This window comes from Eleginops maclovinus, chromosome 8 (assembly GCF_036324505.1).
Source record: "Eleginops maclovinus isolate JMC-PN-2008 ecotype Puerto Natales chromosome 8, JC_Emac_rtc_rv5, whole genome shotgun sequence".
NCBI classification, from domain to species: Eukaryota; Metazoa; Chordata; class Actinopteri; order Perciformes; family Eleginopidae; genus Eleginops; species Eleginops maclovinus.
Window position 1 is genome coordinate 12,768,666 of NC_086356.1, and position 16,309 is coordinate 12,784,974.

At 40.1% G+C, this 16,309-nt stretch overlaps 2 protein-coding genes across 3 annotated transcripts in view; one reads left to right on the forward strand and one right to left on the reverse strand.

Moving 5' to 3' along the window:
• Nucleotides 1-503: 503 nt before the first annotated feature.
• exosc2 (exosome component 2) lies at nucleotides 504-5,005 on the reverse strand. The gene is given in 10 exon segments (XM_063888929.1): nucleotides 504-898; nucleotides 2,334-2,462; nucleotides 2,677-2,853; nucleotides 3,166-3,234; nucleotides 3,327-3,392; nucleotides 3,492-3,581; nucleotides 4,251-4,296; nucleotides 4,383-4,484; nucleotides 4,860-4,899; nucleotides 4,902-5,005. Coding segments are annotated over 10 exon segments (879 nt in total). The 5' UTR covers nucleotides 4,981-5,005; the 3' UTR covers nucleotides 504-817.
• Nucleotides 5,006-5,660: 655 nt separating this feature from the next.
• Nucleotides 5,661-16,309, forward strand: part of ric1 (RIC1 homolog, RAB6A GEF complex partner 1) — a 31,747-nt gene continuing 21,098 nt past the window's right edge. For both annotated transcript variants that reach the window (XM_063889934.1, XM_063889935.1), the window contains exons 1-2: nucleotides 5,661-6,254; nucleotides 10,458-10,565. In XM_063889934.1, coding sequence (XP_063746004.1) covers nucleotides 6,114-6,254; nucleotides 10,458-10,565 — 249 coding nt within the window. In that variant the 5' untranslated portion in view covers nucleotides 5,661-6,113. The remainder of the gene's footprint in view (nucleotides 6,255-10,457; nucleotides 10,566-16,309) is intronic.

Sequence of the window (16,309 nt, forward strand, 5' to 3'; positions counted from 1 at the left end):
CGTGTGACGTCGCCTGCGTGCGTGGGCTAGTACAGGGGACCAGAGCATAGCGTATTATGCTGGAAGAGCAGAGCACATCCAGCCCAGGCAGTGGTGAAAGTAGTATTTGTCAGAAACAATATAATCAACATTTCCAAAATGTTGAGATATGTTTTCATAAAGAGGGAGGGTAGGAAACATGTAAATCCTTTGACATGTAAAGCATCATACGTTTTTTTTCCCATCAGTTTTAACAACAAACCCATATAGTACAAATATTTCATGAAATATGACTTATGCTCTGATAGGCTTCACTACTTTCCCCAGCTTAGTTCACCCACCATATAATAGTAATAAGTCTTGGTGTCAGTCTTATCAAATCAAAAATAAAACTTTTAATAAACTGCATTACATCTACACTGCTGTTGTGGGAAATGATAAAGAATTGCATAAATACATTCTTATGAACACCATGTTTTTTTTCAGTCTCTTCATTAACCAACAAACTACACGCCACCAAGAAGTGCTGATATTTATAGAAAATGTATTGCATACAACATTTTTGTATAACATTATCAAAAGTGTTCCAATATACCTTGGTCATATTTAATAAAAGCTGTTCTAGTGATTTCAGAATGCTGAAGAAATCAAAGAAAAATACCAATCATTTCCATAAGCAGTCACACACACATCTGTTTTTTTTACATAAAATACATGGAGCTGTTGAAATGCACACCAAGACAATCAAAACAAGATTGGTTCTTTGAAAAAAGGCCAGTTCGGTCCTCAGATAGATGGTCGATCCCTGACATTGCTGCATGACTGGGATTGGTGCTCTTTAACCTTCCTGTTCCAACAGCTTCTGTTGCGTCAACATTACAATCTCCTCCATCACTTCTGGCTTCAAGATGTCCTTGACCTACAAAGAAAGAATAAAGCAAATAATTATAAATCATTACACAATGAACCAGGTAAACTGTTTTAATATCACAATGGCTTAATTATAATATGTAACAAGAACAAATCCCCAGTTAAAACAAACCAGCAGAATTATACATAATGCACATTTATTCTCACATTTTTTTAAAGCAGTAAGTATTTCGATGACCTAAGCTACATTTTTGTTTTTGGTTACAGAGACAAACCAAAAAAAGCCTTGAGCAATATTTTTTACTTCATTGTACCACTAGTTGTGGCCACTGCTACTAAATACAGCTTGTTTAGCGAAAAGAAAATGTGGCGTTATCATACATGGGCCCAGGGTGCGATTTGACAAAAAAACAGAGGGGGGGATGTTTTTTTTAATTTATTCATAGACAAGAACATTGGACTTTTAACTTGCATAACTAGGGAGAAAAAAACGCAAAAAGTAGACAGGCCCTTTTTTCGGGTCCGTGGATTAGTCCCCATCACAACATGGCAAAACTTTATAAACCCATACATGGATTTCTATTCAACGTCACAAAAACATGCGTACGCACTAACAGGCAGAAAGCACCATAGAACAGCATCAATGCTCTCCATGAAAAGACCCTCCAATTAACTTAAATCAAACACTCAAAATAATTCACTAAATAGCACAACGTGCTGTCAACACTCAGGGACAGGTCTGGAAAACTAGACAAAGTAAACAGTCGGCTCTGGTGACAAATTTGTGGTGGCTTTTTCGTTTTTCCTATCGGGGCATTGTCTGCAGCATTTCGGCCCTCTTCTATCCACAATTCTGCAAATGGGTCCTGTAAAGTAAGATGATATGCTGCTCTGAACGCGTTTCATGTTTGGTTCAGCGCTGTTTTTCCTGCGAAGTTCCCGCACAAAAATGTTACAATGTTTTTGTGTTCGATGACGTTCAGAAATATGCACCGTCTGCCAGAAGGCTGCTGAATAGCCTACTCTGATGTAAAGACACTGAAGATCGTTAGATTTCAAGAGTTTAAGTAGGCTAGCAGTTAAGTTGCATTCATCGCTATCAAGGGGGGGAAATCCTTGTCCCCACCGGAGATAAAAATAATTTAGCAGAGGTAGGAATAGGAAAACCAGAGGGGGGGAAATCCTCACCATCCCCCCCTACAAATCGCACCCTGCATGGGCCTTATGTCGATGTACCGAAAAAGAGCAATGAAATCACCCCTGCCTGTTGCACTGTGCTTTAGAACAACAGTGAATCAATTGTTTCTGTTGTTTTCAAATATGTCCACCAGATGGCACAATACATCATGGAAAAAGTCCACATTTTTATTGAAACATATTTGTATTGCCATTGCTTTACATATCAGAGACATCAGGCTCAACTAAGAAACACCCCACATTTGAAATCTGAAAGTGCATGAACACTTTATCTGCTTGCTTCTTACCTGGTGATGAACTGAACATTCGTAGCAATAGAGAACACTGGTGTCAAACAAAAGGACCTTGTGCGCAGCGAGAGCCAGTAGGCAGTTCCTCAACCGTGAAATCACCTCTCGATCTGACACACTGACAGGCTGAAAGGGCAGGGACAAGAGATGCACAAACAAACAAGTTTAATACAAACATGGAATTATAATTTGGATGGAGCTGATTTTTTTCCCTTTTCTTTTTTATATTGTAATGCATCTAAATAAGACAAAGTTAAATATTGACTTCTTGTTTAAATCAAGTATTCATTGACTAATATATTGACTAGGCAGACTAAATGAAACAATATTTTGTTCCCACCTCCAGGCTGGTGTAGAAGCCCCCGGCCTCCTCCTCCTGTTGTTCCGGTGTGGGATACAACCACACAAAGCCGTTATTCCCGAGGATCATGGATGCACCACATGGCAGGTTGTGAAAATGGGTTTTCTGCCTCTTGATCAGAGAAGGAGAAAGCTGTACCAGTACTCCTTGACCCAACTGATGGGCAGAGAAAGTAGAAAACAAGGTATGAGGTCAAATAAGGAAAATATAACTTATAACTCCCTTTGATTTGTATTCAATTGTGTAAGAGTTGATAAACTAATGACATTGTGGAAATGTGCATATTTTGGGAATTCAAAACTCTGCAAGCAACATCTGTCAAAGCATTGTCCATACTCATTGTTTATGTTCCAATTTGCTGGATTGAACCACAAACAATGAGTCAAAGAGCTAATGTAACCACTATTTTGGGGTATAATAACAACTTTTATCTGTGTACTTGTCATTGTGTACACTGGCATAACTTACTTTTCCATACTTTAAACTACGGGTATGAAGTGATAAGGCTCCATCTGAGAAGACAGACTGCACCTCTGCCTAAAAGCATAGAAAGAAAGCAACAAGAACATTATAAGTGAGAATAATTACACAGAGCAGCCAATTAAAGGTGATAATTCCCTGTGACTTACACTGATGAGATCGCCCTCCTGAAGGTATTCTCTCATGGTGAGCTCATCTTCTGCTGATCGTCTCCTCTAAAAAGAGAAAATCAAAGATTAAAAAGAGGCCTTGTCCAGCAACAGTGTGATACACAAACCACTTCTCCCAGTGAATAATCATTTTTAGCAGCTCACCAGCTCTCCTCCAGGCAGATTGACAGAAGATAACAAAAGGACAGAGTCCAGCCGGGAGTTGGTCTCCACCTTCCACCGTTTCTGTTGTACCTATACATATCATCAAAACACACATATTAAAAAAATTCTTACAAAGCAAATTGGCTTTAATATATATATATATATATTTTTTAGGATACATTTGAAATGTCAGGCACTGCCTAGCCAAAAAAAAAGGTCACACACTCTAATATTCGTTGGACCGCCTTTAGCTTTGATTAGCGCACGCATTCGCTGTGGCATCGATTCCACAAGCTTCTGCAATGTCACAACATTTATTTCTGTCCTGCATTAATTTTTCGTCAAGATTTTGTTTTGATAACGGGAGATTTGGACCACTGCGCAAAGTCTTCTCCAGCACATCCCAAAGATTGTCAATCGGGTTCAGGTCTGGACTCTGTGGTGGCCAATCCATGTGTGAAAATGATGTCTCATGCTCCCTGAACCACTCTTTCCCAATTTGAGCCCGATGGATCCTGGCATTGTCATCTTGGAACATGCCCGTGCCATCAGGGAAGAAAAAATCCATTGATGGAATAACCTGGTCCTTCAGTATATTCAGGTAGTCAGCTGACCTCATTCTGTGGGCACATAACGTTGCTGAACCTAGACCAGACCAACTGCAGCAACCCCAGATCATAGCACTGCCCCCCACAGGCTTGTGACCTTTTTTTTGGCCGGGCAGTGTATATTAAAAGAGATGAGGCAGCGGTGCCCTACCTCTGTGATTCTGCCAACCACCACATCTCCAACCTCACCATTGAATCTGAAATTCAATAACATACAGGAAAAATATAGTAACACAACTTATGAAACAAGTAAACGTTTTAGAGTATCTATTTTACAACTTACCTGGTTTTTAGTGGTTTGACACAGATCAGCTTGTCTACTCTCTGCACCTCTCCAGCAACTGAAGCAGTCAGCTTCTCTTCATCAACATAGGTACCATGCCCCCTGAGGATAAATTACAATATGGAGAAAGTTACATAAACTGTTTGAGTCATCCTGACCTGCTGTGAGGATTAACAGTCATTACTGGTGATGGTAGATGAGACTGAGTAGGCATAAAGTAAAATCTTCTATTAATAAAAACAGCTAAAACAATATTATTATGGCAAGAGCACAACCAATAACTTCTCTCTTTTGAAGGCACAATGCTAGTGCAGCCTGCATGAAAGTCCATATCAAATTTACTTTATGTTCCATTTCCCAAGGAATCCATAAAATAATCTAGCCCATTTTAACGTTAGTTGATTTCCCTCCATGACAACATGTTGAGGCCACTGTACGGAGCAGCCGATCACACCACCGTTGCACCAACCAGTTTACCTCATGAAACCGGTGTCTGAAGTGATAACATCGCCAGGACGACAAGATCTTTTCGGTCAAAAGCAGAAACAGTTAGCGACACTGGTTTCTGAATAGTTGGCAATCTCATATCAGCAGCCATGCTTCTTCTTTTGCTTCTTCTTCTTCGTCTACTTCCCTCTGCAGCTAGCAAACAACTATACGTGTTATAGCGCCGCCTACCGAAGTGTTGGTCTAAATGTTTTTTTACCTTGCGTTTCTAGTAGTTTCAAAATAGTTAAATATGTCGAGCAACATACTTGACATTGTAAATAGTTATTTGTTTTAGAGTATGCTTTGTTGTCTGTTTATGCTTGCTGTAGAACAAATGACAGAGAACATGTGATGACAGTTTACCCTAATTTCCACCATGCTCAATTTAATCCCGATTTTCTTTCCCATTTCCGTTTTTTTGTGTTGACGGGCATTAATTTCACAAAACACACCTCGTTTTCTGAATAGCAAACTACACAATTAGACATGTAAATTGTTATAAACCAACCTTTTCTATCTAAGTCAAGTGTGTATGAAGGGTTTATTAAGGCATCCAAGACGCATGTATACTGTAAAGTGGATATGTATTTTTTCTGCAAGATTTATCGGTAATTCCGTTGAATACATTTTATATTACACCAGCAGATGTCAGCATCGAGCCACGTTGCCTTCACACCACCGGGGGGTTTCACATAACGGAGGGCTGACGTCACATGTCAACACTACGCAAACGTCTCCTTGGTGGCCAATCAGCTTGAAGCCACAGAGACTCTTGTAAAGATGGCGACTGTGGGGCACAGAGGAGTGAAAACTGGACGCTTTACCGTTATCAAACATCACTGCTCCAGAGACCGTAACATCTGACACGGCAGCGAAAGCGAGAGCTAATCCACCCGTCTGTCAGCAGCAGCAAGCTGTTCGCTGCTGGGAGCTGTCGCTGCAGACCTGATTGCTTTTGTTTTCCGTTGTCGTTGCCTTGGATAGCTTATTAGCTTCAACTTGGAAAGCGAATGCTAACCCAGGGCTAGCCTTGTTTCTCCATCGGCTGTTGGGAGCTCTATCTACGGCATTCATGGATTGATAGGCTGGTTTTATAATGATGGACTGCATGTAGCTATTTAAAGTTTTAATGTTAACGCCTATGACTCACTTCGATTAAACACTTCAGGAGGAATAGGGGGCACTGACTATCTTTGCATTGCGACACTGTTTTGAGTGCCGAGGCGGAGTGAGTTTACCGTCATGTATTTTCTAACCGGCTGGCCCCGGAGGCTGCTTTGTCCGCTGAGGAGTGAAGAGGAGCCGTTCCACGTCCAGCCCAGCTCCCAGAGGTTTTACTTTGCCGTGCTGTCAGAGACTCAGCTCAGCATCTGGTTCAGTCGGGTAAGTGAAGCATGCCTCGCTTCAGTCATGCTCATGAACTCAGCTGTAGCGACAAAAACAATGGGTGCTTTGCTGCTTTCATTTGAGCTTTCATATTACACAGCGTATACCTTTATTACACTTTTACCCATACAGTTCAACCACTGTCATTGTAATGGTTTGCACTACTGCGTGGCATTCTGGCAGTTTGCCCTACATATTTATTAAGTGGGTAATACATAAACATGGAGAGCAACCTTGGTGGAGTGATTAGCTGTTAATTCTGGATGGGTTGGCAACCTGTGCTACCTACACACCTATTACACAAGTGATATCGTTACACATTATGACAGTGTGAGTATATCCGTATACGTGTGTCATAAAGACAGTTGTTTGTGAATGGCATTCCACGTGCGTCTTCCCTCCCATTTACTCATTAATTACAAAGGCTTGGTTTAATCCTTTCAGTCACAGGAACTGAAGTTCACGTAAGGGAGCATTCCATGTCAGATAGAAGAAAGGTTGGCACTAGTTGAGCTTTTCTAGTACATTCAGAACATATTTTTATCACTCTGACCCAGAAGGCTCATCAGGTTCAGAGTTTAGGTTGTGTTCAGAACATATACTCTGGACTTCATGGTGACATTTTAACAGGTTGATTATCTCTGGTACGTTCAGTACTTGTGGTGACCTTTTCTGTTTTTATCACTCTGCCTGAAAAAGCTCCTCAAGTCCAAAGTCAAATTAAACTAGCAGCGAGGGAATTTCAATAGTGTATAGAACAAATACTCACTGACCACATGTTGCATGTTCAGGCAAGGGATCACGATGTTTTAAGCTGACAAAGTTCCATGGTTATGTAAATAATTGTGTCAGCACATCATTTGATCCCTCCATGTGCAGTTTTTTCTAAACAATAGCATAATACAGAAGCAAAGTTGCTTTTCAAAGACGTAACGTGTCATTTTCTCTTAAATGAATCATCTGAAGGCTAGTGTGGACCTGCTCCCTTATTGTATGTCATGACAGTGTTTTCAACAGGAGTTTAGCTTTTTAAATGTAGTTTTTGGGTTGATGTGAGGTATGACTTAACAGAAAATGGTCTTGCTGGAAACGCACCCCCATTTAAAGTGTGATGTCCAGAATAGCTTTCTAAACTGTTTCCTATTATTGCCCCTGAAGTAGCTGGAATAGAGCCCGGGGACCTGTGCAGTAAGCTGAAGGATAGTGACATAAACCTGTATACATAACAGACGTTGTGTGAAAAGTGAGACAATATGAAAATGCTGACCTTATAGAAAAAACAACAGAGATGAATAGTAATACTATAAGCCAGTGTTCTGTCAACAATGATAAATGCTGTACTGGTTGTCTTTTACTCAAGAGAGAAATGCCCAAAATAATTATTTCTACAGAAAGCCTGGGGTCTGCTGGGAGCAGATCTAGGAGGGAACAATGTTTTCAGGACAATGAAAAAACCTTCATCAAATTGACAGAAAAAGCGTAAAAAATAAGCATTTAGTTAGTCCTAACCAAAGACTGTTTTAAGCTTCATAAGGTGGTACGCGACAATCAAGTACAGCAAATGTTTTTTGTCTTTTTGTAGTCAGTATAGGATTTGCGACTGTCAACCGACACAGGCATTGAGTGATGTGCGAGATAATGGCAGCTTCCACAGTCGAGTTCTCATTTTAACCATGGTTTAAATACATCCATTAGATATTTTAACTTCATGACAACGAATGTGTGGCCGTCGATCTATTCGTTACCAGGGAATTCCTCTACCTAGACAAGTTATCAACTTCAATGTTGCAGAAATGCAGAATGAAATGTTGAATGTGATTCCCCTGAGCAGTGTCTCCAGCGTCAACACCAGCACCTTTATGTAGTGAAAAGTCCTATGAAATTCCAAGAAACCCTGTGCTGTGAACCCTGTGAACTGTAAACTCCAGAAGTGATTTGTTTTTGAGAACCATGCTGCTACGGAGAAGGGCCTATTGATTTGATAACATGCAGTTGAGCACATTGTTTATAGCAGTCTGTGTTCTTTACCATTTGTATATTATTGAGGTGTGGCAACAATGGATCGGGGTCATTGTTTATTTCCTGAGGCCCATTCAGGATGTGACCGTGTTTTCCTTCCCCTCTTTCTTAAGAATCTTGCTTGTGAGTGTCAATGAGGCGTCCAGGAAAAGGATAGTGCCAGGAATGTCGATTGGAGCAACTTCTTCCTCTTCACATGCACCTTTCACATCTGTTCTATCCATTATCTCACTTCATTGCATGTCCACACACAGGGATGTAGTAGAGTATTTTGTTTACACAGTTTTCAAAAGTAGTATCCTCTCTGAATAAATGTAAATACTATATTGTGCATTTACCAACAAGCATTTAAGCACGTTGCTCAGGTTATTTATTTTTATAGAGGTGATTGTAAATCTGCCATTTCCCATCAACCATCACGCCTATTTTCTTTAATCCTATCTATCCTCGACCTCGGCCAGAGCAGCCTCAGCCTGACTTGTTCAGCCGAAGCACAATCGCTTAATCCGTGTAGCACAGTAGCTTAGCCTTGTAGTCATTCTGCTCTGACGCCTTACAAGAGCCTTGAGGGAGGTCACCATCTCTAGGAATAGAGGGATCAGTTATTGGTGCAGTGACAGTAGGCTTAGTGTGCCTGCAAAAATGAGCAACATTGTGTTTGTATGCTCATGTTTGGCTGCACTAGTGTGTGTAATTATTTACACCCCACTGGGATTTCTTTAGTTACAGCAGCTGACTGCATTTAATTGTGGTTGAGCACTGGAAATGGCAACTTAGGAGAACAAGCTTGAGCTACTACTTCCCTATAAACTATTTCTCTTTTCGGCTCAGTGTAAATTATATATAGTGGTTGTTTATTCGGGATGTTGTCATGCAAACACGAGACCTTCAGTTATTTTGTCTGTGTTAGCGGGGGGAACACCTGCCTGTGTACAGGGTTTGGGTGATGCATTGATTGACTTTTCCAATGATCAATATTTTGAAAAGTGCATAAAAAAAGTGGTTGATGAATCCTTTTGACATTTGAATTATAAGTTAATTCCCTTTTTCCCTTTACGTTTATTCCAGATTAAGTTTTGCAGTAAATGGGATCTGATATTATTGCAATTGGAAAGAGGAACAAGGTTTCTCTTTCTGTTTCTTACAGGGCAAGCTTTACCAGTATCTTTGGCATTATAAAAATGTCATGCTACGAGAGAGACACTATCAGATCGAGATACTTGAAACCTGCTCTCGTTACGGTGACAGGGTACAAGGTATAATGTTGCACAGCTGGAATTACATTAGATCTCTCCCTGCTTTTGTTATCTGGCCATAGGGATTCAGTGTCCAGTGCTCTTTAACGTTGATAGTATGACTATTAATCTGCCTACTATTTTTGGTTATAGATACACATTTACAGCCACTCAATTCTTCTTATTTAACTACAGTTACACACATTATTGTTTGTGGCGATATATTAGGGCATTGGAATGAACTGTATTGTGATCCAGACAAATATCTACCCTAGCGATTCAGGAGTAGAAGCAAATTAAGGGCATCTGCCTCAGGCAAAGTCTCGCTGTGTACGCCTGTTTATCTTTCAATCTGTGTTGCATGGTTCTGCTTGCTTGGCTGAAATGTAGTCTATTACTCAGAGAGAGGGTTAGCAGTTCAACAACAGTCAGGTGTCACAGTCTTCCTGATCTCAAGAATATCCTTTGACAAGTTGACAAACATGATAAACTGCCAGCTGGCATTTTATTGTGCTAAATATTCAAATGAAATCCACTTAAAAATATTGTTCTTTTAAAAGGTGGTGGTTTGCTAGTTTCCTTTTAGTTAGTCTCTGATTTGTACAGCAGTCTGCATTCAAATGATTAAAACATAAAAAAGGACATTGCAATACGTTGTTTTTTTTTGTCAACATTTCATTTTAAGAGTCTTAAGAAAACTGAAAAAAAGTGAACAATTTCCTAGAGCCAATGTAAATGTCCAACCAACAAAACTAAATATTTTCATTTTTCTGTAAATATATGACATTAGAGAAGCTACAACCATCAAATGTTTTAAATTGTTCTGAAGGCATTTTTAGCACCAATGGTATGTGTTCTGTGGATGTTTCTGGTTGTAATATGTGACTGTGTTTGACCTGCAGTATGTTTAAAGTGCTCATTTTCTTTCCCTTATCCCCACCCACAGCCCAGTGTTTTGATAGTCAGCTATATCGAGTCTGCAAAGGCGGCTACCCAGTTTGGCTTCTACCAGAAAGCAGAATGGAAACCAGACGACTCCATGATAGCTGTGGCGGTAAGTACAGCGATGCACCATCTCATCTCAAGTTTGATTGACGCCCTATGTACCTGCATTGCATGTACATAGATATCAGATCATCAGAAAGTCTACAAATCCTCCGTCACACACTGAAAAACCCATCTCTTTTAACTGCATCTTGGCCAATGGAAAATAAATAATTACCCTCTTCTGTATGTGACACAAGATTTGGCTTATCTGAAGCTAATGCATTAGCATTTGCAATGGATTGGCTTATTGAAAGCTAATGTACTTGCAGGATTCTTGCTGTTTCTTAATGGTTAAATGCACTTATTGTTAGTCGCTTTTGATAAAAGCCTCAGCTAAATGTAATATAGTGTAATGTAATTACTACAAGAATGTTAAACTTATTTGAGTTCATTCTCTAACTCAAAAAGAGTGCATCATGGTGGAGTTTCAGTTAGTGGATTGAAGATGCTTTAATGAATCACAGTTAGTAAATCACAAGAGCAGTTCCTAACAAATGCAGTGCATCACAGTTAAATGAGCATGAAAATGCTAGAAAGAGAAAAATGAAAGTGCGGCTGCGCTTCTTTAAAGAGCAGAGTTTGTCCTATTTTTACTGATATGTTTGCTCCAGATAAAAGGAAGGTGTTCCTCCAGCAGTAAGAGCAGGATTGAAAACATCTCCCTAAGCTTCCTACATCATCTAACAGCTTCTCTGTTAATCACACACATGTCTTCCAATGCAGTGAGCCACGGTGTGACATCAGTGTGCAGTTGAAATGATCAAATGCTATGAAAGTAACTAAAATCAATGAAAGGTTTAATGAACAGACAGGCCTTTTGACATGCTGAGATAACATTTGAAATACTCTGTTACACTTTGCTCCCTACCTGAAGTCTGCTGATCACTATACATTCCATCTGACTGTGATCAACTCAAAGTCAACTTTCTCTTTAATAGAGCCTGATGTTTTGTGGTTAATAAATTAACTTGACCATCAATGTGGTTAAAGACACTATTTTGGTGTCCCTATAGGTCATGGGATCTCTTACCTCTTGCACCTGGAGGGAGCCTCATTTGTTGTGTGTTTTGCAAATCAATACAAATTCACCCTGATGAGGGGGAGGACACAGCCTGTACAACCTGTTTTTTTTTCTGTTTAAAGTAATCTGAGGTTTCTCCCCAGGTTCTTCCTTCCTGTAATTACATCCCAGCATTTGTGTAAACTGGTGATAGAGACCCAAAACCAAAACAAAATGCAAATGATCAGCCCACAAAGCTTGAAAGATATCATTTCAAAAATCCATGCTCATTTCCATGGAGATAAAATGTTCTCGCCAGCATGTTTCTGTATGTAAGCCCATCCCACACACAATTACGGATGTTAGTTTGGACACGTCTCTCCTCCACTGTCACGCTGCTTTTCGGATCCTCAATCCATATATCACCTATTACAATATTAAACATGACATTAAGACGGTGTGTTCATGATAAGGCTTACGTATATGTCCACTGTTATATAAGCATTATTTGTATTTGAGGGCAGTTTTTCAAAGGAAATCAACATGCATACATTCTGTGAAGCATTACGCAACACTTTCCATTTTCAGTTTTGACATTGTTGCTGGCCTTGTTTCTTCCACAGTGTTTAACACAGGTTGCACTAAGGTTGAGAGCACAACCAAACATAATTTTCACATAATATGCCCCAAACAGTGACCTTGTTCAGAGAGAGACAGCCGGTTTTGATACCCTCTCGGAACAGTGTCCCTAGAAGCTTAAATAAGTACATCTTGGCTGGATTTGTTGCTCTTATTGGATTGAATGTAAATCATTCCTATCAAGTGTAATCCTTGATAAGATCCCAGTCTGTGTAGAATTAATATCTTAATACATGCTGAAAGGGGGGATGCTGCATCTGCTGTGTAAAACTAACAAAGAAGTCAGAGCAGTGGTAGCAGAATCTGATTGCTTGTTTAGGATTTTCATGTAAATAACCAGAAAACATATCAGGATAAATGTATGATATAAGAATTGCTCAGCTTTCCAGTGTTGTATCTGGTGTTGTGCATTTGTTTGAGAGGAAATAATGTCCCTCAAACATGATTACAATGGAGTTTCATTGTTTACCCAAAACACGCCTGCACAGTTTTCGCGTTACATTCCAGCGTTACTGCCTACAAAGCACAGTAATCGACCTTCTGAGGAAAATGATAACATTGAACTTCAATCGCTGACATTTTGTGTTCTTGCTACCATTGCTCATGATTGCTAGCTGAGCTGATCATCAGCGTAGATGGCTGTGTGAAGAACGTGTCTTGTTGAGTAATCTCACACAAGGCAAGCACCCGAGCCAGCAGTTGACTCAATCGGCTTCCAAAGGCTATGTGACCTGCAACACATAGGGCGACCGCCAAGACCCAGATCAGAAGCAGACGGCATCACAGGTTAAAACCATTAGAGCACACTGGTACTGATTTGTGTTTGTGTGCGCTTGTTGTATCTATGCTTACACTAGGTTTTCTTTCCAATAAAATCATGCGGGATAATATGTCTCAAGAGTATAGTTTTGCAGTCATCCACATATTGCAGGATCAGATTATTTCCTGAAGAAATGTTTATGTTCTTGGGTTTAACAGTTTCATCCTTTACCTTTTATACAGTATCATAACCAGACATAGAATGTGCTGGATCTGAGTTTTCTCATTTATGCAGCATATAGCCGCTTAATGCAAAACAACCTGTTGATTTTAAGATCCATTAAAAAGAAGGATGTACATTTATTGTTGCAGCTCTGCATTCAAGAAGTTCAGAATCCCTTTTTTCCCTTTTTCTATGTTTCATCAAACACCTTAGTCCAGCTTATTTTGTGTCTTTTTGGAAACACTGCCAGGAAATACTGTCAAGGTAACGCAAAGTGCTTACAAGTCAGTCTGGCAGAGGGGTGCAGATGTTTACCCCAAAACACCACCACTTGTCCTTGAAGCCACTCTGCTGAACTCACTGCATCAGGAGTTAAAGGGGCTACAAGAACACACACACACACACACACACACACACACACACACACACACACACACACACACACACACACACACACACACACACACACACACACACACACACACAGGGTGGTAGTTCGTTTTATACTTTCTTTGTACTGTACTTAGAAATGTCCAGATAATGCCTCATTTTAGACAATTGGGAAAACAATGGAGAGACTGTCTAAGGGTCTCGTGTAAATTCTCAACACAGAAATGGCAGATTGATTTTAAAATAGTGACTTCTCTACATAAAGTATTGGAAAATATGAGCACCATGACCTCTTGGCCTCTTAGTGTCCGCCTCTGCCTCCCTCCTTCTCTGTCCTTCCTTTCATCACTACCTCTCCCACTGAAGCCAGAGTACACATGAATGAATGCTGTGAATGTGTCTGGAAAAGCAGTAACTCGGGCTCTGCCCCGGGCCGACCATCCGAACACAACAGGGAGCAGGTGGAGGAGCTAAAAATAACAGTTCCCTCACTTTCTGGGCTCCACAAACACGGAGGTTGATTCTCACTCATGACTGGCGAAAAGTTTTTAATTTTAATTATAGGAGGACTGGCCATGTTCTCCCAGTATTTCTGTGGCATAAATGTGCATCGACTCGAACAACCGCTGTCTCAACCACAAACTGTGTGCAACAGAATTCCCTCTTTATTGCCAACAATGTTGAAGCCCAATATGAGTTGCAGCTTTAATTCTAATGAAGCTTTCAAATGACTCTCATTATCCTTGAGTCCCAGATGAAGTCAACTTGACAAACCTTCTTTTGTCAAACCTGAAATGCCCTTTAGGAGGATGTTATCACATTATGTTGTGCTTCTCTATAACTACGTTTATTATTTTTGGCTCTTCCTTTCACATACACAATGTTAAGTGCAAGGGCTTGTTCACTTGAGAGCAATGGTTTAGGTGTGAGTGTGTGCATTTGGTTTTTCAAGTAAGATCTACTGAGCAGAAACGGCTCTTCTAACTGCAGTGACTAGTCGTATATTTAAAGGTTGCGCTGCCCTGTCGCACTTCCTGAAAAAAATGGGCAATAGTAAGAAGTGATCTGAAGTTTAAATGTTATGCGGTAGACCAAGCGTTCACTATGTTGTTTGCAGTACGTTTCCATTTACACAAAGCCGTAGACATCTGTCCAAATGGGAGGAGTTAATTGATGAAAAGCAGGGGACCAAGTAAAGAGCCCTGGGGGACACCATGAGCGACTGAAGCGGTTGGGGATTTGCAGTAGTTGATGGAAATGAATGACAGACAGGCTATTTGATGTTTTGACTAGCCACCCTTTTTTTTATATCCAAGAAGCCATAACATTTCTCACCCTTGCAAGCATTGTTATGTAATTATAGGGTGAGCAGTCTCAGAGAAGACAGGGACAGCACAACCACAAAGGCTAGCGTTGCCCAGGCAGAAGATCTTGGCCTCAGCTACCAGCTGTTACCCAGATGTTTGGGTGCTCATACACACTGCAAACCTTGAAGCAGACGTAATCACCCTCATAAACCATAGCTATGACTATCTTTAGCTGAGTGTGTGTGTGTGAATGTGAGTGAACAACTTCTACAGCAATTGAGAGAGCAAAAGGGACATTTTTTGTGTGAGGCGGGAGTCAAAAGGGATCTTCTAACAGAGGAAATACTTTCAAGCGTTTAGCTCTTCTTATGTGTGTTTTGGGATTTATCCAAGGCCAAAAAGTTCCCTCTCTTTTTTTAGACTCTCACTCACAGTACTCTTTTTTGACCAATTGTTCTGAGACAGACATTCACATCTCTTAAAGTACATATTTAAGCTTATGCAGATATAAGCATTGAAAAAAAGAAAAGTACATGGTTATCCATCTGGAGTCAACAGGGTGAAAATGTAAATAAGGAACAGATTGCTCAAATAGCAAATTGGAGATTTCCTGAAGCATTTTATGTTTTTGTCAACAATTGCAACCCTCAGCTTCTTATCTTATCTCAAGCACATACACACACATTCAGGATGTGTTTGCAATAACAGGAGCAAACATTACTCTGCTATAAACACCATTTTGCTGAGAGTGCATCAGATATTTCTCTGGATATTTCAAGGCTTTACTTTGTGTTGTGGCTTTTCTAGATTAGATGCTCCTTTTTGTATTGTCCCTTTATCACACACAGCTGGTAAATGACGTCTTGCTGGAAAGAAACAGTCACATATTTTTTATTACTACTTTTAATTCTACTTTTAATTGAAGAGGCTTGCTTTGGCTAATACACCTTTACAGCCGCATCTATGGTCTGTGATTTGCAAGAGTGACTGCATCCTTTTATTTTGAAAGTACTCTTAATTTCAGAGAGCCTTTGCAGATATCCACAAGCCTTTGTGTGTTTATGGATGTCTAGGGCTTGTTGAAACATGCATAAAAAAGAGGCCCCAGTACGCTGGTGCAGCTTTATGCTGACTCAACACTATCTCACAAAACCACAGACTTTCACTCTACATGCAAGCCTGAACTCAAGAAGCTACGAGTCAGCTATTTCTTCTTCGTTACCTTTTGTTTTGTGTTTTTACAGCAACATGAAGTTGTTCCTTTGATGTCCCATGCTTTCAAATGCAGCATAATGTCGTAATAGTTGGTTTGTAGCGTAGATGTGCCAACGAAAGAAGAGGAAGTGTTAGGTTTAAAGGATTAATGCCCTGTCTTGAGTCCTATAAATACAGCATCATCTAATATGCGCCTCTCAGATAGCAACTGTTGAATG